Raw genomic sequence first — 22,069 nt, forward strand, 5'->3', positions numbered from 1 at the left:
CAGAATCTGCTTAAGGAAGGAGCTCTGGACCTTTCATTTCTAATGTCAGCCATAGTCCTAAAACTTATGTGATCACATGCTATATGAATAAAAGTCTGGTGCCCAGAAAAGGTGGTTCTAGTATCATGTATCTCTTTCTTAATCACAGTCCTACTGTGTTTTGTTTTGTTTTTCTATAAGCTTTTATTTTCTCTTCTTCTCACAACAACTACCAAAAAAAAAAAAATCCCTTTTTAACAAACACATATTGTCAAATTCTCTCATTAGCCACATTCAAAAAGGTCTTTCTCCTTGGGGGAATTAGTCCCTTTCCCTCTACCAAGAGAAGGGACAACGTGTTTCCTCCAAAATTATAGCTGAACACTGAGGATGCTAATTAGATTTCTAAAAGCTTTCAAAGTTTTTCATTTATACAGCACACACCATTCTTCTGGTTCTGCGCTCTCTCTCTCTCTCTCTCTCTCTCTCTCTCTCTCTCTCTCTATATATATATATATATATATATATATATATATTTATGTATGTATGTATGTCTTCTGTTTTAGGAAGTTTGATTTATGATTATGGGGAATTCAATTCAGATCAGCAATTCTACTGTAAGTCATAATCTTAGAGAACTGTCTGGAGTCACTGAGAGCATTGCGTGAATACATACAATTCTTCATTCTTAAGTCTGGCCCTGTAACACTATGTCTCACCCACTTCTCTGTCCTCCCTGCCCCCCTCTCACCTCCTTATTATCAAATCTTTTGTTGCAACAAAAAAAGCAGTTTTGTAACAGAATCATTTGACAGCACATGCAACATCCAATTCCTGTCATCTTTGGCTTTCTCAAGAGAAGGGAAATATCTGTCTTCAGGACCAAAATCAGTTAGTGACAATTCAGGTTTAGGTATCTTTTAGCATTGTTTTTAATCACATGATTGTAGTTATTTTGTACACCTACCTGATTCTGCTGGTTTTACTCTATTGTTTCAAGCAAGTTTCTAAGTTTCTCTGTATTCCTCATATTCATCAAGTCTTCTGATATGATAGTGTCTCATGTCACTTTGGTTCCATTCTTTTGTTACAACAAAAGTACTGCTATGAGTATTTGGGTCTTGGACCAACTTGGTTTATAGCTGGATAGTATGTTATAGGAAAGACATTGATAAGGTAGATAACATTCAGAAGGGAAGGACTAAGATAAGAAGAGAACTCAGCATCATGTCTTATGAGGACTAAATGAAGAAACAGGAAATGTAACTGATATGGAAATGTAAGCTATGATCTACATTGGTGTGAGGAGTATCCCAGGGATAAAAATCATAGATACTAATGCTATTAAAGTGAGTATATTCCCAGGGGATGTTTTAATGATTTCATTAGGGAAGGTTGCTACCTAGACAGCCTTGGAGAGCCATTTGTAACTATAATTCTCTACATATACCTTGTATCTGTTCCTTTTTCTAATGAAGGTATTGTTTCCTTCTATTAAGCTGAAATCTGCCTTTCTAGGTTGCACTCCTTGTGCCCTCTAAGGCAAGGTAAAACAAAGCTAAGCCCTCTTTCATAGAGCAATTTTTCCTTCAAATCTAAGACAGTTACATTTTTTCTTTCCAGTCTAATAATCTCCATTTCTTTCAAATTAAGCCTCTTATGGGAGGCTCTCCCCTCTCCAGCATGTTTATCCTTTTCTAGACATGGTCTAGCTTTAGTGCTCTTATAAAATGTGACACAATCTTCCAAACAGGGTGTGTGGCTAGGGCACAGGGCAGGAGGCCTTCTTATGAACATTGATTCTGTTACTACAGCCTGAGACAACATTAACTTTTTTGACCACTATTTTATATTGTTGACTCAATTGGATCTTTTATTCCCACTAAAACGTCCACTAATTTTTTTCACGTAAACTGTTTTCCCAATATACTTTCTTTGATACTTTGGATAACATATAGGATCCGGGATCTCATTCCTATGGGTATTCCATCCAGTAATAAAGATTGTAACCTATCTGTGCCTTTAAGTAAAGCATAACACTTAAATGATCTCTGTTAAATTCTCCATTGGTCCATCCATTATGCTACAGAACAGGCAGGGATTTCTATATATCACTTCCATTCCCAAGAGATTGGTTATTAGATAATGAATTATTTCACCATGGCAACCCACAATATTCGCCATCCATTAAACAGCCTTTTCTGTGCAAGGTATTATGTTGAGTGTACAGAGATAAATATGAAATAGTTCCTGATCTCAAGGAGCTTTTAGTCTACCACAGGAAACATGAGGACCCAAATAAGTCAATATAAATAGTTACAAAAATTAATTCCAGGGGACACTAATAGTTTGGGTAGAAGAAAGATCAGGAAAGGTCATTTATTAGGAAGTGGGCTTTGAGCTGAGCTTCAAGGAGGTTAAGGATCCTTTGAAATGGATCTACAGAGGGATTGTGTGGCAGTCCCCTGAAAAGACAGGTCTAATGAGAGACTGTCTTGTGAGGGTAGCAGCAAGTGGACCAGTTTGGCTAGAAGGCAGAGTCAGAGGGAATAATTTGTGCTTTTAGGTATATGATTTTAGTAATGGTATACAGGAAATTTGGGAGAGAAATAGATAGCCTTGTCCATTTTTTTCTTTTTATATACATGTATAGTCATATTTAATATATTTCCACATTAGTCATGTAAAAGAAAAATCAGAGCAAAAAGAGAAAAACCAAAAGAAAGAAACAAGAAAAAAAAAAAAAGGAAAAACAGTATGTTTCAGTCTGCATTCAGACTCCATAGTCTTTTTGGTTGTTTTTTTTTTTTTTCTGAATGTGGATAGCATTTTCCATCATGAGGCTTTTGGAATTGTCTTCAATCATTTTATTGGCTAGCCATGTCTAGAATTGAAAAATGCCGGTGTTAGCAAATATTTTCTCCTAAAATACCAAAATAAATCATGTATGTATTAAAAAATCCTTTACATATGGGAAGTTAGAGTATAAAAATAGTCTCACTTTCTTTTTTTTCCCCCTTTGGCTATCATAATTTCCTCAGGACCCATAGATTAGCCTTTATGAACTCTCTCAATACATTTCAGGCCCCAAAGTTTTCCATCGCTTAATTATTTTTGGAAACCTGTAATAGTAGTTTTAGGTACTCTGAATCTTTACTGTGACTCTGCCAGTGACCTATTCACCTTTAATTTCTGCGTAGTGTAGCACAGAAATTGTTTTGTGTCTTAATTGTAATATGGGTGCATATGTTTCTTCTATGTGTAGATTGCTTCATAGTGGCATTTTGTATATCAAATCTAAATATTTAAATAAGTGGAATTTTGGTCTGGAAGAGCCAGCCACAAGGGCAACTTAGAAAAAAAATGAGAATTCTTAAAAAATTTGAGGTTTTTTTCTAGGGATTCTTCTACTTGAGGAAAAAAGACTGACTGGCTGGAAGATTTTGAGTAAAAGAAATACCACTTCCCCTCGCTTCCCCAGCCTTGGTAAAATGTATATATAGAACTAGACATGTCCCTGTAGTCTTTAGGCTTCACTGATTCTTCAGACTGACATGTATCCTGTCTCCTACTAGATTACTTTGCTTTTTGATACCCCTTCCCACAAAGCCTATTACCTACATTTGTGACTGCTGTACAAGCCTAAAATTTTTTGGTTTCAGTTTTTATTTTTTCATTTTATGAGCTCTTTCATATTCCCTTCCATAGCATGATATTCAGAACAATTGGCTGTCTTTGATCATCAAATCCATTACTTTCTTTTCTTGTGATCTTTGTGATTATACTTTACAAAGTCCACTTTTCTACAAAGAACAACAAGGAAAACACATTTTAGAATATTAAAGCTAGAGGGGATCATATAATACAGAATATCAGAGAAGAAAGAATCATTAGAGCAAAGTCAGAGTTAGAGGTCATTTTAGAACCTGAAACATAGAATGTCTGCAGTGGAAAGAACTGTAGAAAACAGCACATGTGGTTTATTTAGAACTAGAAAAGATTTAGAACTAATCATCTTGTCTTAAGGTGTCAGATGCAGCCACAACACACCCAAGTGTGACTTGAGCCAGATGAAAATGTAATGGCTTTTGTTAATGACTTAACAAAATAAATAAATAAAAATGCAACAAAAATGTCAGTTAAATTAATTTCTGGGTTTTTAAGTCAATATGCCCCATAGTGATCCTTCTGTATAGTTTAGTGGCTCTTCTAATCTCTAGCTTGACATTGATCTAGCCCATCTAAACTCCCATTTTTAGAGAGGAGGAACTAAGGGGGTCACACAGCTGGTATAAAGCTTCAAATTAGAGCCTAGTTTTCTTGATTCCTAGTCTCATTCCTGGTTTATTTTTATACTTTTGTTTATTTTGTTCTTTTTTTTTTTTTAATTCTTTATCTCTTTTTTAAAAATTTACTTTTCAGATATTCATTTTCTTTTTCCTTCTACCTCCCCTACCAACTGGAAGAAAGGAAAAAAGGGGGAAAAAAAGGAGAAAGAAAGATTCCTTATGTCATATAAGCATAGTCAAGCAAAATAAATTCCTATGTTGGCCACGTCCAAAAGTACTTTTTTTTTTTCTCTAATTAATCTAGCTATCTCTTTCATGAGGTGGGCAGCACTCTTTATCAGTCCTAGGAGCAGCTCAGTGGTATCATGGATAGAGCACTGGGCCTGCAGTCAGTAAGATCCTAAGTTCAAATCTGGCCTCAGACACTTAGTAATTGTGTGACCCTGGGTAAGTGACTTAGCCTATATTTGTCTCAGTACAAACAAACAAAAAAAAATGAAAATGTTATGCTTCAATCCACATTCAGTTATCATAGTTATCTCACTGAATGTGAATGGTATTTCCCATCCCAAGTCTGTTGAAATTGCCTTGAATCACCACATTGTTGAAAAGGGGCAAAGTTCATCATGGTTGATCATCATATAATTTTTGTGTTATTGTGTACAATGTTCTCCTGGTTCTGCTCTCTTCACTCAATATCAGTTCATGTAGGTCTTTCCAGGCTTTTCTGAAATCATCCTACTGATCATTTCTTATAGAACAACAATATTCTATTAGACCATTTATCAATGGTCTTGTAAATTTATCTATCTATCTATTTGTTTTTCTGGGACAATTGGGGTTAAGTGACTTGCCTAGGGGCACACAGCTAAGAAGTTTTAAGTGCTCTATCCACTGTACCAACAAGCTGCTCCAGTCTTATAAATTTAAATCAATTCTTTCTTTATTTTAGAAATAAGATTTTTATCAGAAAAAAATTTCTTGCAAAGATTTTTTCTCCCAGTTAACTTCTAACACTTCTTTTCTAATTTTAGCTGTATTGTGTTTGTAAAATAATTTTTTAATTATATATAATCTGAATTGTCTCTCCTGTCTTTGGTGATTCTCTGTTTCTTGTTTGGTCATGAACTCTTCCCCTATCCATTGATCTAGAAGGTGATTTCTTTCTTTCTTTCTTTCTTCTCTAATTTGGCTATGATATGACTTTTTCTATCTAGGCCATATATCTACTTTAAAAGTAGAGTTTATGAACCCAAGAACAATCATCTTACATATTTGAGAGAATAAAATGTACTTAAGTTTTACATTGATATTTTAAAGGCTAGAATTTTTAAAAATAACTTTTTATTGACAGAACCCATGACAGGGTAATTGTTTACAATATTATCCCTTGCAGTCACTTCTGTTCCGAAGCTAATATTTTTAATAAAAATTGTTACTTATTATTTCTGGGAGAATTTGCCTCCTAACCAAAAATTAATATGATTCCAACTGATTTTTTCATTTAGGATTCTGTTTTCTTATGTTCAAGCATAACTATGGATGATGGTCAGGGCTAGCATTTGGCTTGGACCAGTTTGAGGTGAGATAAAGTAACCTTTTGGGAGATCTTTCCCTAGTTTCTATGTTTACATCTAAAAGAATTAAGCTGATTTAAGCAGATAGTATATACATACATACATACTCACATTTGTTTCAAAGACCCCAGGTTGACCCCTACTTTAGGAGATTTGTATATTTATCAGTGTTTTCCCTTCACTGATAAAAATTGCAACCTTTCTATGCCTTACATTAAGAAGCTTTTGCTTTTAACTTACTCTGACTGAAAAAATTCCTCACCTGGTAGAACATTGTCATTATGAGGTCCTCTAGACTTGTCTGTTGTCTTTGTATCATATTTCTGGCCTTACTAGCTTTGGAAGGATTTATCAAAGCTTGTAGTTCATTTTTGTCACTTTTTTAAAGTCCAGAGATACTTTCACACCACCATCTGAAGAGTGTTATATTCCAGAAGACAGAATAATTCAGTATTCACACTCAAATAGATCTGTGATCTTATTGATTCAGGATTCTGTTAGCAATGCAAATGAAAATCTATCCATTCCTGTCCATCCTATGCAGTCCTTGTCCATGTATTCCCATAAGTTCGATACACAGAGCTTACCCAATGTGTTGGAAGCCTCACTTGCTTTCTCCTGACATTTCAGATTACTAGTGGACACTCTAGCTGTCCACCTGCTGTTATTTTTTATTCTTGCCATGTGATTTCTTGTTGGCATTTTTTATTCCTGTTCTTATTTGGAATTCCTCATTGGTTATTTGCTGCAGCTTACTCACACTCACAATGCACCACTCCATCATTCCTTGTTTGATACTAGTTTTTATTCTTTAGACACAGTAATGTTGCATATCTCACTGGTAGGATATTTCAGTTAAAAAGATGAGCCTTTGATTTCACAGGAAAGGCAGTGTATCCTGCTTTCTTTCTCCTGTTCAACTCATTGTCCATCTGTGCTGTCTGTCTCAGATCTATATTCTGAAGGAAAGTTCTATAGAGAATCTATCCAAATTCATGTTAAAATCTGAGTGATAAACATTCTCCATCTACTTGGTCTTTCTTTGGAGGAAGAAGAAATAAAACTTTTTTGATGTTTACATTTATATTCAAAGAGGCCCAGTAAGTACTGGGGCTTGAGGCAATTAGTGTGATGTCTTATATAAAAAGGAATCTTTCTTCATTCTGAACTCTTGCTTGGGTCTCTTCCTTCATAATAGTACATATATTTGGTTCCTATACATCTCCCTGTTTTATTCTTCATCTGATGTTTATTGTCAGAGGGTTGTTCAATAAGGTCATTTCCATTAGTTTTTTCACCAACTGAATCTTGAATTATTTTTATTTATGGGTGGATGACACCTTGTAAAAGAATCTATTAGAAAATATTTTGTTCTGCTGAATCAAATACTTTAGTAATCAAGAAGTAATGGCTATAATGGACTCTTATATTCCCTACATCTTTCTATATCCTTTTCTTACAATTATGAAGTTGTAAATCAGTGACTTGTTGCAGAATATCACTTACAAAAATCTGCCTGTCCCTGATAATATTTTTATTAAAGCTATCCTCATGTATAAGTGACTCATAATGGTTTTGTATAAATTGGATTAGGTATAGGTTGACAACTATTGATGTTCTCTGAGACATTTTTTTTTCAGTATTAATAAGGTCCAAAATTTTATATGCCTTGTCTATGAGTCTGTCAATGCCCTCACCACTCTGTTGAGAAACAGAATAACATGAATGATAAAGCACAAATTTTTCTAGTTTTAGACTAGAAGAAGGACAGCTAGGTAGTGCAGGGAATAGCACCAGATCTGGAGTTAGGAAGACTAACCTTTGTGAGTTCAAATCTAGCCTCCAACACTTACTATAACCCTGGACAAATGACTTAACCCTATTCCTTATCTGTAACCTGAGTTCTCCAACTGTAAAATGAGCTGAAGAAGGAAATAGCAAACCACTCCAGTATCTCTGCCAAGAAAAAAACCACATGGTTTACAGAAAGTCCCATGACTAAAAAAATGACTGAACAAACAAAAAAGGTCTTTCTGTACCAATGGCCCCAAATAACAATCTACATTAGGAAAATCAAATTATTTAAATGTCTAATGTTCTTTCCTTTCTTGATAATTGTCTGTTCTCACATATATTTTTCTCTTCATGAATACATAACATACCTCTTTCTTATTCCTGGCTTCTTAATTAGTTCCCCTTTGGAAGAGTTACAGTTTATCCTGTTTTACTTTAGAAATCAAAAGGTCTAATTTTAGTGACTTAACCCAAAGGAAAAGCATTTTGTAACATTGTGAAGTCCCTTGGCTAATTCTTTGGGCTAATTAAAGTTGTTAAATATCTGCATTTAGTTACAAAACTAACTGCTACAGAATTCTGTGGTCAAAATAAAGTAGTAAATTGCTGCTTTTCTTTCCTTTCTAGTGTTTTGAATTTTCTCAGTTCATTTGTTTCTTGAGTCATCTTTTCCTTTTTTATCTTTCATCTTTGGCAGGAGTCATGTTGTTCAAGATCTGTAGTGTTACCCATCTCTTATAAAAGGAGAAAAGTAAAAAAAGACTGATACCAGCCCAGTAAGATTTAGATTTCTAACTGTGTTTTTTTTTTCCTTTTGAATAACTTTGTGAACTATTTAAATTTGGGATGAAAAAAGCTTTTGTAAATTAGTTAGAATTTATGCTGATTTTATATATGAATCTCAAAACCATAGAGGAGAAAGCATGCCTCTTAATTTCCTTTTAAAGTTTGAATCTCTAAGGAAAATTAGTTTTAGTAAGTGTTCTAAACTATCATGGAATCATAGAGGGTCAAAGTTGTAAAGTTATAAAGGACCTTCAAGCATAAAATGTTAAACCTAAAAAGGATCTTAGTGACAGTTTAGCCCAGTCTTTTCATGTTACAGGCCTGCTTAAACTGTCAGTCCCAAGATCATACAGACAATTGTGGCAGATCTAACAACAATAATAATAATAATAATAATAATAATAGCAAAAATTTATATAATACTAACTCGGTGCCAGATACCATGCTAAGTGCTTTATAATTATTGTTTCATTTGAATGAAATATAACAACTCTGGGAGCAGGTACAATTATTATCCCCATTTTACATATGAGAAAACTGAGTCAAACAGGTTGGTGACTTTCCCAAGGTCACAGAGCTAGTATCTGAGGTTGGATTTGAATGTGGATCTTCTTGCCTCTAAACGCAGCTCATTATCTACTCTGTGATCAAAGTGCCATGTAATTCCACGTAAGCTCTATGAAGGCAGGCATTTTGTTATTTATATCATTGTATTCTCAGCATGTCTTGCTAGGTCATGTCTTATATTAATAAATGTTTGTTGAGATTAAATGAATAGTATCCCCACTTTCTAGGGTTATTTTCACAACATAAGTCCATTTCTATTAGGGAACACAAAAGTGGTTTACCACAATGCAGTAAAGATAGTTTTAAATTTGGAGTCACAAGACCTAGATTTAAATTATAGGTCTGCTACTTAATATCCATATAACATGGGACACAAAAGTTTTATAGGCCAAAATTTGCTCAGCTGTAAAATAAAAGACCTGGACTAGCTGACTTCTAAGGTTTCTTCCAACTCTTCAACTAAAGACCCTACAAAACCTTAAAATAATGCTCACAATGAAGTAAACGATCCATTAAGTTAATGGAAGAGAAAATGACAATGGAGAGGAAATGAGAAGTACTGCTGTCGTAGTAGAAATGAAAGTATTCAGCTCATCCATAAATTCACTCTGTTTTTGTCTTCTCTAATAATTAACTTTAGTTGTGAAAAAAGTAAAAGGAAATTCTATCTAGGATCCCTTTAGTTCTATAAAGCAAAATAGATTGGAGTATACCCTTTTCAGATTATTTCAGAGAGCAGACCATTTTGGAAATGAGTTAGGAAACTCACCAGAAAGTGTCTGTCACTGATTCTATCTGGAATTGATTTTAACAGATAAAAGTATAAGATTTAGAACCAGACATGATTCTGACACCTTCATTTTATGGCAAAGAAACTAAGATCCAAAGACCCTGATTGAACTGCCTAAGGTATCATAGTAGCAGAAGGAGAAACTGGACTTGGGATCTCTGCCTCCAAATCTAATGCTCTTTCCCCTTCGTCATATGATATCTCCCATTACAAAAAAGTAATTGTCTGTGATGGAGTTGGCTCTTTCAACAGTGAGGTAATTCAAGGCAATTCCAATAGAAGTGATGGAAAGAGCCATTTGCATCCAGAGAGAGAATTATAGATATTGAATGTGGATCAAAGCATAGTGTTTTCACCTTTTTTGTTGTTGTTGCTTATCTGCTTTTTTTTCTTATGTTTTTTTTTCTCTTTTGATCTGATTTTTCTTGTGTAGAATGACAAATGTGAAAATATATTTAAAAGAATTGTACATGTTTAACCTATTTTAGATTGCTTCCTGTTTAGGAAAGAAGAAAGAGGAAAGGGAGGGAGAATAATTTGGAATGTAAGGTCTTGCAGAAGTGAATATTGAAAAATATATTTGCATGTATTTATTTGGAAAAATAAAAAGCTATTAAAAAAAAAGAAAAGCAAAAAAAAAAATGTAGTAAACTCACAACCTCACTGTTAGGTAGGAATTGGATAACTTGGAGAAGCTTAGGCACTATATTGATTAAAAGGACTTTCCCAAGGCCAGAATGGGTTTGGGACTAAAATCTGATTTCCTGGCCAGCAGCTTTTTGAGAGATAATCTCATTATACCATCAGCTGATAAAACTGGTTTAATAAATCTTGAGTTATTTCTTCTTTTCATTCTTCTCTGGATCCAATCTTGGAGACTGGGTGTTATATAATGAGATAGAAAATGAATTGGAAACATAAGACTCTAGTCTCAGCTCTACTGCTAACCACTTTGTTCTTTCTAAAGCTCTCTCCTGGTTTCTCAAAACTTTTAAAATATATTAACACATTTCCATTTAGCTCCTGAAAAGAAGACTGATATCTCTTTGTTACTTAATAGATAAAGGAATTTGTCCAATGGTACAGATATGTCCATAGCAGATCTGAAGCTTCATATAAATTTCTTCATTCCCTTTTAATTCTTTAATTTAAATTTAATTTTTAAATTTTTAAATTTAAATTTGAAGTTTGCTGTAAATCTTTTCTGAAAGCATTAATAGTTAAAAACAAACAAACAAACAAAAAAAAAACCTTTTGGTCAATTCCTTGACTCTCTGGAAGCTTATTTGCTTTGCTCCATCTCCAGCAATTTCCATGTTCTGAATAGGGTATAGGCGCCAGACAATCTAGGGATGAACTGCTGGAAATAGTATCACCTTTGCCCACCCGGAACAGAAAAAGAAAGAGCTTCATGTTTTAGAGTAAAAAAGAATCCTTTTTTTTTTTAAATTAAAGTTTTTTATTTTTAAAACACATGTATGGATAATTTTTCAACATTGACCTTTATAAAGCCTTGTGTTCCAAATTTTCCCTTCTTTCCTTCCACCCCTTCCTCTAGATGGAAAGTGATCCAAATATATGTTAAAATATATGTTAAATCCAATATATGTATACATATTTATGCAATAATCTTGCTGTACAAGAAAAATCAAAAAGGAAAAAAATGAGAAAGAAAACAAAATGCAAGCAAACAACAACAAAAAATGAAAATGCTATGTTGTGATCCACACTCAGTTCCCATAGTCCCCTCTCTGGGTATAGATGGCTGTCTACATCACAAGATCATTGGAATTGACCTCACTCATCTCATTTTGGAAAGAGTCATGTCCATCAGAATTGATCATTGTATAATCTTGCTGTTGCCTGTATAATTATATAATGTTGTTGTTGTATAATGATCTGGTTCTGCTCATTTTACTTAGCATCAGTTCATGTAAGTCTCTCCAGGACTTTCTAAAATCATCCTTTTGATTGTTTTTTTATAGAACAATAATATTCCATAACATTCCAAACATCCATAACAATATAATATACCATAACCATAACAGCCATTCTTCAACTGATGGGTATCCACTCAGTTGAAAAAGAATACTGAACTTAGTAATAGAATCTGCTTGAGTCATGAGTCTCATTCACTTAAGTCTCATTCACTTACTAGCAGTGTGATCTTTTTTTTTTTTAATATATATTTTTTAAATTATAGCTTTTTATTTATAAGTTATATGCATGGATATTTTTACAGCATTGACAATTGCCAAATCTTTTGTTCCAATTTTTCCCCTCTTTCCCCCCATATCCTCCCCCTGATGGCAGGTTGACTAATACATGTTAAATATGTTAAAGTATAAATTAAATACAATATAAGTATACATGTCTTAACAATTATTTTGCTGTACAAAAAGAATCAGACTTTGAAATAGTGTACTATTAGCCTAGCAGTATGATCTTAACCAAGTCACCTCCTTTTTCTGGGCCTATTTCCTCTGTTCTAAAGTGTTGAACTAAAAGTCCCTTCCACCTAGTCTGTGTTCCAAAATCCCTTTTGGCTCTGACATTCTATATTCTAAGTATCCCTCTGAGGATGGTGAAAGAGGGGAGAAAGCAAGTCAAATCAGTGCATTTTCATTATTTTAATGATCCATTACATTTATACCCCATATTACATCTGCATAATATTTTACAAATGTCATCACAGTTGTTTTCCCAACAGCCCAGTGACGTGGAAGTGCAAGTACTGTTATCCACATTTTATAAAAGGGCAGTTTAGGAGAGTGACTTCCTTAGTTTCACACAACTTGTCATTTTGGAACTGGGATTCAAACTGATTTCTTATAACATGATATCCAGTGTTCAAGAAAGAACACTATATTGAGCTGCTATGTAAGAAATTATTCCTTTCTTATACATAGTATTTATCAGTTAGAAGAGAAAAGGTTAGGATTTATCCAGCATATTAGCTTAATTTGGAGTCAGGAAATTGGCCTGGGAAAAAACCTAATAGGGCTATGCCTTCAAAGACATCAAAGAAAGAGAAATAGGAAAAGATCAAAGAGATCAAAAAAAGAGAAATCGTTTTGGTAGCTCTTTTTGTGCTGGCAAAGGATTCGAAACTGAGCAGTACCCATTCACTGTGCACTGGTTGAATGATTTATGGTATATGAATGTGATGAAATATCATTGTGCTGTCATACATGAGGGATGGTTTCAGATTTATATGAAATAGTGCAGAGTGAATCAAGCAGAACAAGGAGAAAAATTAATACAATAACAACAACATTGGAAGAGACAAACAACTTTAAGAGACTTAGGAACCCTATTCAATGACAGTGACCATCCCCAATTCTAGAGGACTCATGGTTAAACATGCTAGCAATTCCAGATGCAAAAATGTACTTGAAAAAAAAATTTAAGATGTGGCCAGTGCATGAATTTGTTTTAATAATAATAATAGTGTGTGTGTGTGTGTGTGTGTGTGTGTGTGTGTGTGTGTGTGTATGTCATATGTTATATGCCAGGCATTGTGCTAAACACCTTGCAGATTTATATGGTTTGATCCTCATCACAACCCTGGCAATTAGATGCTATTATTATTCACATTTTCAAAGTTGAAGAAACTTAGGTAAATAGTTAAGGTAAACAGAGGTGAAGTGACTTGCCTAAAGTCTCACATCTAATTAGTGTATGAGTTTGGTCTTCAGATCTTCCTGATTCCCTGACCATCACTGCACGATCTAGATGCCATCAAGCTTTTTTTTTGACCATATATATTTTTTGACATTTTAACTGTAGTTTTGTTTTTCTTGCTTTCTCAGTACACGGACAAGAAGGATGGTGGGGTGAGAAAAAAAGAAGTTAGAGAAGGTTCATGAAAATAAAATAAAATTTATTTTTTTGCTAAAAAGAATCTACATGGGCCTGAGATGATCAGAAATAGGAGGTCTTCCTTATATGTCCACAACACAAACATTGTCACTATTCCCTTTTTATCATTAATAGCAGTTACTTTCATATTTTGTTTAGTGTTAGGCTTGATATGGAAACAATCTAAGTATAAGATTGCTCAAGGAGAAATCAGTTTTAGCTCCCTCAGATGAGCTCAGCTAATTCTCAGATGCAATTATGCAATAAACAGTGAGGTTATTATGGTCTAGGAATGCAGTTATCTCTGGTCTTCCATTAGATGCCTTCTTTCCCTGCAGATTATTTCCCCATCGGGGTGCATAGAAATTTTTTTGTGAAATGAAGCTTGTAGCCTCCTCCTCCTGGAAGAAGGTTATGTTTTCTCTCTCTTTGTTAAGGCAAGTATTTAATGCTATGGAAATTGTTTCCAATGGCATGGAAATGAAAAATTAGGGGAAAAATCATCAAAGTGCTTTTTCTTCTATCTTCTTAGTGTTTTGGGGATTAGAGAATTTCAGAGCTGGAAACGATCTTAGGCCACTTAAGGTTCAGATCCAGATCTGAGAACATATTGCTTCTTTCCAGGCTCATCTCCTTCTGTTTTGATTCTTCTCCTAGTCTTGCTAGTAGTTAGTGCCTTCATCTCCAAATTACTTTGTATATATTTTGTATTAATTTATCCGTGTATGTGTTATTTCCCTCCATTGGAATGTAAGTTCCTCAAGGGTAGACTTTTATTTTTGTATTGTTATCTCCAATGCCTAGTACTGTGCCTATTGTTGTTTAGCCATTTGCAACTTTTCATGATCCCATTCAGGATTTTCTTGGCAAAGATATTGGAGTGATTTAGCTCATTTTACAAATGAGGATGCCGAGGCAAACGGTATTAGCCCACGGTCACATAGCCACTGAGGCCAGATTTGAACTTGGGGAGATGACCTCCTGACAGCAGGCCTAGTGCTCTGCCCAGTTGGCTCATCTCCAGTCGACCTGATCTGCATCTGGCTACTGGCCCCAGATGTCTCTGGAGGGGAAAGTGTGGCAAGTGATCTTGCACAGCCCTCCTTCACTTAAATCTAATTCACTTACCTGTCATGGCATCACTTCTCCTATAGCCACAGTCCTCTCCGAGAAGGAAGAACAAATAGCAACAAACAACAAGCGTTAGCTGCTCTCAGAACATAGTAAATGCTCAATAAATATTTTTTGAACTTAATTGAATACAACATATTAGTGCTAGAAGGAATCTGGAGATCTCATCTGCCTACCATTTTATAAAAAAGAAAATAAGATTCAGAAAGGTTACAGAAAGAATTAATGTGATTACAACACAGTCCTGATTGCAGCATTCTTTCCACTCTATCACAGTAAGTGGGAAATGTATCCCTTAAGTGCTTTCTGTATACTAGAATGCTTACCTTTGGCAATGAAAATAGAGAAGGGGGTGTATTAGAAATGAGTCTGCCTTTCAGTGATGAATATGAAAGAAATCTTGGACTTATTTTAGGAGATTGAGGGGTTTTTTGAGTCAAACCCTATCACATATTAGCTGTGTGAATTCAGGCAGAACCTTAAACCTCACAGAATCTTAGCTCCTTCTATCAGTAGAAGTCAGACCCTTCCCTACCTCCCTCTCAGGTTTGATTTGAAATAATACATGAAAAAACTTTTTCATAAACCATAAATGTCTATGTTAATGTGATATGTCATATTCTTATATGTTATTCCTTTCTCATTCAAGAAACAAGTCAGTCTACAAATAGTTATTAAGCCCTTGCTGTGTACCAAGCACTCATTAGGCACTGGGAACAAAAAAAAAAGTTAGAACAGTTCCCTGCCCTCAAGGAGCTGGACAGTCTGGTCAGTGGAGGCAATTTGTACATACAGAAGAACATGCAAAATAGATTTGAGCTCGTGGGAAAGAGACTAGCAGCTGGAAGACCTAAGAAAAGCCTCATGTGCAAGCTGGCATCCTTGAAGGAAAGTGGAGATTCTGAGAGCTAGAAGTGAGGAGGGAATGCACATCTGGCAGGGGACACAGCCAATTCAAAAGTACAGAGGCAGGAGATAGCAGACTTTATATGAGAACAGCTTGGCTAGTCCACAGTTTGTACGAAAAGCAATAAAGTGCAAGAAAGCTATAAAGGTAGACTGGAGGCAAGTTGTGAAGAACTTTAAGTTCCAAGCAGGGGAATTTATATTTGATCCTGGAGGCAATAGAGTTTTTTAATGAGTTAAAGAATGTAGTCCGGTTTGCACTTTAAGAAAATCAGTTTGGTAGCTCTGTGAAAAAAAATGGATTAGAGAGTTGAAGATGAGGTAGGGAGAGTTTGGAAGCTGTTGAAATCGTCCAAGCAAGAAGAGTTGAGGGCCAGAGATAAGATGGTGAATGTGTAAGATATGAAAAGAGAATGTATGCAAAAGATACCAATGAGATAGAAAGCATGAGATTTGACAGTTGATTGAATATGTGGAGAAGAATTAAAAGTAACATTGAGTTTGTAGTGCTTGAATATTAGAAGGATGTTGGTGTCTTTAACAAAAATAAGCATGTTTGGGAGTGGGGAAAGGGCTTGATGGGTTTCAGAGGAAGAGATTGAGTTCTCTTTTGAACATAATTGAGTTTCTTATGTCTAGAGGATCTCCTATTGAAATGTCCAGAAAGTAATTGGTGATACGAGTCTAGAGTTCAGCAGAGAGACTAATGCTAAAAACTTAGTTCCTGGACTCACCAGCACATGGATGTATTGCACATTTGTGATGTGAGCTGATGACCTCACTGAGAGTGAGTGTAGATAGTTAAGAGGATCAAGTCCAGAACCTTTGATCATATCTCTAATTTAGAATGTGGATGAAAATCCACCAAAAAAGACTGAGAAAGAAAAGCCAGACAGATGGGAAGAGAATCAAGAAAAGACAGGGTCACAGAAATCCAGAGGAAAGAGTATTCATGAGGAGAAGATGGCCATTGCCAAATGCTGTGAAGAAGGCAAGAGGATGAAGATTGAGAAAAGGGAATCAGATTTAGAAATTAAGAAATCACGGGTAATTTTGGAAAGTATAGTTTGAATAATAAGATTGGAAAGGGAGGTTTGAAGGAGGGAAGGAGAAGTTAGAAGAGAAGGTAAGGAAAGGGAATGAATAGTATAAGTGGAGACAATCGTTTCAAGTAGTTTAGCTAAGGAAAATAAGAGAAAGATGACAGTTGCTTGCAGGGAAGGTAGGGTCTAGTGAGGATTTTTAAAGAGGAAACAGAGGAAACATCATATTGTAAGTATAGGGAAGGAACCAGTAGATAGGTAGTGATAGAAGCTTAGAGAGAGAAAAGGATAATAGCAGGAACAATGTACTTAAGGAAAATGGAATCAAGGATACATGTCTTCTTATTCTTTCATAGGCTGATCATAAACAGAAGTTTGTTCTCTTTCTACAGGTGTCTTGGCCATCTTAATTCCCCGGCTAGACCTTGTCATCTCGTTGGTGGGCTCCGTGAGCAGCAGCGCCCTGGCTCTGATCATCCCACCACTCCTGGAGATCGCTACATATTACTCGGAGGGCATGAGTCCCATCACCATTGCTAAGGACATCTTGATCAGTGTCTTAGGCTTTGTTGGATTTGTGGTGGGCACCTACCAAGCAATCTATGAGCTGATCCAGCCAAGTGTGTCTCCCACCTTTGCCAACATTGCTAGTGCCTTTGTACAGTGACCTTTTTGGTACATTCTCTGCACCACGCCACCAACCCCACCCACCAAGAGTGTGTCACCAAAGCCTTGAATAAGGCTGGCGATAACCAAAACGGGCGAGGTAGGGGGCTGCTCTTACTTGTCAATTAGAGACTTGTAAATAGGCAGGCCAGTAGGACAGGTAGACAATTCCAGTAGTGATGGTGATCTCTCTGTACTTTTTTTAACCCTTTCATTCTCTCCCCTCTTACATTTTGTGGCTTTGATCTTAGTGCAGCACAACTCTCCACCTTTCAGTGATTCACCTGGATAGTTTCCTCTCCTCTAGGTCATGCCTTCACAAAACAAGGATCATCTGTTTGACTGCTATCCCTGTTCTTTTACCTCTGATTTTCTTGCCTTCCAGACTCTGTCAGGAGGTTGCACTTTAAACTGCTTTCAGCAGAATACTTCAAGTTACAGTCTTGATGCTGGCTTGATCCAGGTTTTCTAGAGCACCTTAGGCAGCAGGATCTCTTCAGAGTCTACCACATGTGAAGGATGAATATGAGTATATTCCTCATCACTTAGCACTTCGAACACATTGAGTACTGAATTCAGAATCTTTCTATTTATTTCAAATTAGCTCCTTGGTCCTGAACTCTCTCTGAGACTGAAGTTGCAGGGTCCTTAGACCCAACTTATTCTTAACAAACCTCACCTTTGCTTCTCCTACAAAGAAAATGACTTGATTTAAATTGATGATTTATTATACATTTGGCATAAAGATGGGGAAAACAGCCTGTAGCTCTCACAACCATCTTCTAAGAGAGGATTAATGCACTTGGAACAAGGTTTGAGGCCAAAAAACAATGGGATTGAAAATCTGTAACTGAAAGTATAGGAAATTAATTCTATAAGCCAGGTTCCCCATCTCGATGAGAATAGATTAAAAGGTATAACAGTGTCCTTATTGACAGCATGTATTGGAACCCTGAATCCATCCAGAATTCCCTAGCTCATTCTCTTCCCTGATCGAGGGTACATGCATTCCATTGACAAAGATGAGAAGTCAAGGTCAGCAAGCCTAGTCCTTGAGGTTGTACAGAAACAAAGCAATTGAGGAATTCCCACCATATGGGGTGAAATTGTATTGTGGTACTTGATTGATTAAGGAATTCAGTTGGAGAGCTCAGCATAGTACAGTCCTTACTGGCTCCAGAGGTGTCTCTGTGGCCCACACTTCTCATGAGATCCTTAGGGGACATGCTTATGTGGGGCACTGCTAACACTTTTTATAAGGGATCCTATGCTTCTCTCCCTATGAGACTTCCCTGTATGCCAGGGGTATTCATTTCCAAGATCTGAGGTCACATTAGACCAAATAGATTTAAATTAAGGTTTGGAAGCCTCTTAGTCCTAAGTTTGAGAAGGGATGAAATTATACTCTTGAAGATGAGTTTCACTTATCTAACTTTTTATTCTTTCCTCACCCTTCCTGCTCAGGGATTGGGAAATAATTCAGAAGAGCATTATTGAATTCTCTGGCTGTGTGTGTTGACAAAGTTTTAGCAAAGGTCCATTGGGTGCATCTCATACTCCTCCCTGTACCCTCACCATATCCCTCTGCTCTGTTGCTCTAGAAAGACAGGTGCCTTAGGGATTATGTTAGGGAAAGGAAGTTCATCTTTCTATCTTTGCTTTGCCTTTTTGCCTCAAGTAGGACTCAGGCTTCTATGTCAGTGCAGTGGCTAAGGGCAAAAGCTTCAGTCGTGGCCACCCCATGTCTCTGGAATTAGTGGCTTGTCAGATGTCCTTCCTTCCTTCTTTGCTGCTCCAAAGCCAAATTCAGCTGGATGCCAGGTGAAGAAGCTGAAGAAGAATTTCTTTTTAAATGTACAATGTCTTTTAATGGATAAAAGACACTTAAAAACTTAAGCAATAAGGATTTACATCAAACAATCAAACTAAGTACTTATTCTGGTTCCCTTCCTATTAGAACCAAATCATAATTTTTAACTTCCTGCCAATGGGAATTGTGTTTTCCACCCCGACCTATCTGCTATTAGGGGAAAGTAAAGGGGTTTCAAAAACAAATGCAAACTGCAATGTACAGAATGCTGTGGTTCTTTGATTCTTAAATTCTAGGAAGAAATTTCATAGGCATTACTCTCCCTATTTGGCAAGTTTCTGGAATCTATGTAGCTAATCCTAGCAGTCTATATAGAATAGTCCTCAATCTTCCTCCTTTCTCCTACTTTTTTGGAACCCCTCCTGCATCAATGCTCTAGTTTAGGCCGTGACCTCAGGACCTAGAACACTTGAGATAGAGGCCCAGGACCTCTCAGATATGGAGCAGAGGCCAGCTCATGATATCAGTTTTGTGCTCAGATCTTAAGGGACCAGTGTCTTTGCTTTGCACTTTGTAGAAACTAATCTAGGAGCACTGTTCTTCCTGTTCACATTGAATCTTCTCTCTGCTTAAGCTGCAGAAATACTCTGAGGCTGCATTGCTTATAAAAGACTTAATGACAGAAGACCCACAAGAATAATTTGTTTTTTTCTTTATCCTCTCAGTAGAGAGTCAGAGCCCTACAGTTCCTATCCATTAGGGAGGGTTTCCACCCACCTCCAAAATATTTCCCTTTCTTTGTTTCTTCCTCCCTTTGACATCTCCTTGTTTGTAAATACTCTAGGCTTTTTACTGCAAGAGACTGTTTCTGTTTGGATTCTCTCTATTCCCTAGACTGGCTGAATTGGTCTGATCTCAGCCAAGTGTACAATGACGGAACTTTACAAAGAATCAGAATTCTTTCTCCTCACTGAGCACTGGACATGGGAGTGGAGGTTTCCTAATCTTACTTGACAAAGTACTCATCTAGGGAGAGGGCAAAGGGAAATTTGTAAATCAACTGGGATCTGCTGTATTCCGGCATTTTGAGTGCAGATTCCCTGTCCCTGCTAACATCTCTCTTTACAAGGGCATTATTTTTATTTAGTGTCATCCAACTGTTGGACCGATGAGCACTGCTTTATACGCACAAACCCTGAGCAGAAGTGAATAGTTTTAGCCTAGACCCTATAGCCTAAAGTCTCCCTATTCTGTGATTCAACTTCTCTAGTTAGTATTGGATATGCTTAGTACTAAGTCCTCATCCTTTAAAAATCTATAATCTTCCCTTAGAGAAACCTTTTAAGTTTTGTGAAACCCTTAAGGTAGTGAAACTGACAGTGATAAATTAGGAAAGAGCTCTTTCCGCCTTCTCTCCACTTGTCTAGATACCAATTAGGTAGAAGAATACCTTCTTTATTTAACACTACATATTCACTTCCTCCCTGTCTTCAAGTATAAAATCCCAAATTCATTGTTTACACATTTATTCCTTATTCACTACTGTAAATGAATTGGTTTCAGTATTTAATCTGTGTAATAAAGTAATAGAGGATCAGGGCTTAATGTTGCTCCCTGGGCAGAATATTATGTTACACATTCTCAGAACAGCCATAAATTTTCCACTTTCTCCTAATAGAGCCATAAAGTGAATATGATTTTATTGGGTGACTACAGAATTGTCCTTTGTTTGAAATTTGCAGAATTTCCTCAATCACAAAGTGAATAAATAAACTGAAATGCAGACACAAGGAGATGAGGGAGTGGATATGTATATTTTGTCCTTGAAACCTTGGGTAGAATGGTTTAAGCAATTTATTCCTCTAGCTCCAAGTTGATTTGGTCAGATGGTGTCAAGTTTCTTCTGAATCTTTCTACCATCAAAGTCTCTTATTAGTTTGGGCAAGGTCAGGGGCAGAAAGTACACAGTCAGAAATCAAGAAGAGGTTAATGAATTTTCAGAGGGTTAAAGTTGATGTCTGACAATTACTGAACTGAAAAATCAACAATCATGTTTATCATTGTCCAAATGAATGAGAGGATAGAAAGTTTAAATCCAGTGTAATATTGCCACATGGTAGATCCTAGTAACCACTAAGAGCTGATAGTACTATAAATGTTTGGTGCCTTGTATGTTTATTTTAAGTACAGATGTGGTTCATGCAGGAGTTTGTGGGAGATCTTGTGTTTGATCTGCATATAGATCATGTGTTTTTCCTTTCAATAAATGAGTTTTTTTTTAATTTTGCAAGATTTCTGCCATTGGCTTTGTGTTCATGGTTGTTTTTTGTTTTTGTTTTTTTCCTTGGGCAAATCCCTTACTGAGCTTAAATTTAAATGCTTCTCTTTCTTGTCTCTGGAGGAAACACAGGTTATGATGTGCTTGATGTCTAGATACAGCTAAATGTGGTACAGTGGGTAAAACAGTAATTTTGGGAATCAGGGAAACCCATTCCTTTTTTTACACCATAAGCACCTATAGCATGTACTAGGTTCTGGGAATAAAACCAGAAGGAAACCAGCCTCAGGGAGCTTATGGTTTTCTGGAAAGGATGCATTGTTGATATGGATTAATAAATGCAAAATAATTTGAAGAGGGAGACAACACTACCAACTCAAGAGAGGCTTTCTTTAGGAGGTGAGCTAAAGATTCCAAGAGGTGACAGTGAGGGAAAGAATGTATTCCATTGGGAAATGGACAAGGCCAAAGCAGGGACCCAGGAAATAAAATAAGTAGACTTAAGTTTGGAGAGTAGCCAGTGATCCTACTTTGAGTAGAATCTAGTGTATGTGATGAGGAACAATGTGAAAAAATTTATAAAAATAAATTA

General features: G+C 36.1%; 1 protein-coding gene across 2 annotated transcripts in view; it reads left to right on the plus strand.

The window, feature by feature from the left end:
• The window catches only part of LOC127550110 (proton-coupled amino acid transporter 1-like), a 65,707-nt gene extending 44,216 nt beyond the window's left edge, over positions 1 to 21,491 (plus strand). For both annotated transcript variants that reach the window (XM_051978743.1, XM_051978742.1), the window contains one exon: positions 17,116 to 21,491. In XM_051978743.1, the coding sequence (XP_051834703.1) occupies positions 17,116 to 17,390 (275 nt within the window). In that variant the 3' untranslated portion in view covers positions 17,391 to 21,491. The remainder of the gene's footprint in view (positions 1 to 17,115) is intronic.
• Positions 21,492 to 22,069: the final 578 nt, after the last annotated feature.

Source organism: Antechinus flavipes, chromosome 2 (genome assembly GCF_016432865.1).
Source record: "Antechinus flavipes isolate AdamAnt ecotype Samford, QLD, Australia chromosome 2, AdamAnt_v2, whole genome shotgun sequence".
In the NCBI taxonomy this organism is placed as follows: domain Eukaryota; kingdom Metazoa; phylum Chordata; class Mammalia; order Dasyuromorphia; family Dasyuridae; genus Antechinus; species Antechinus flavipes.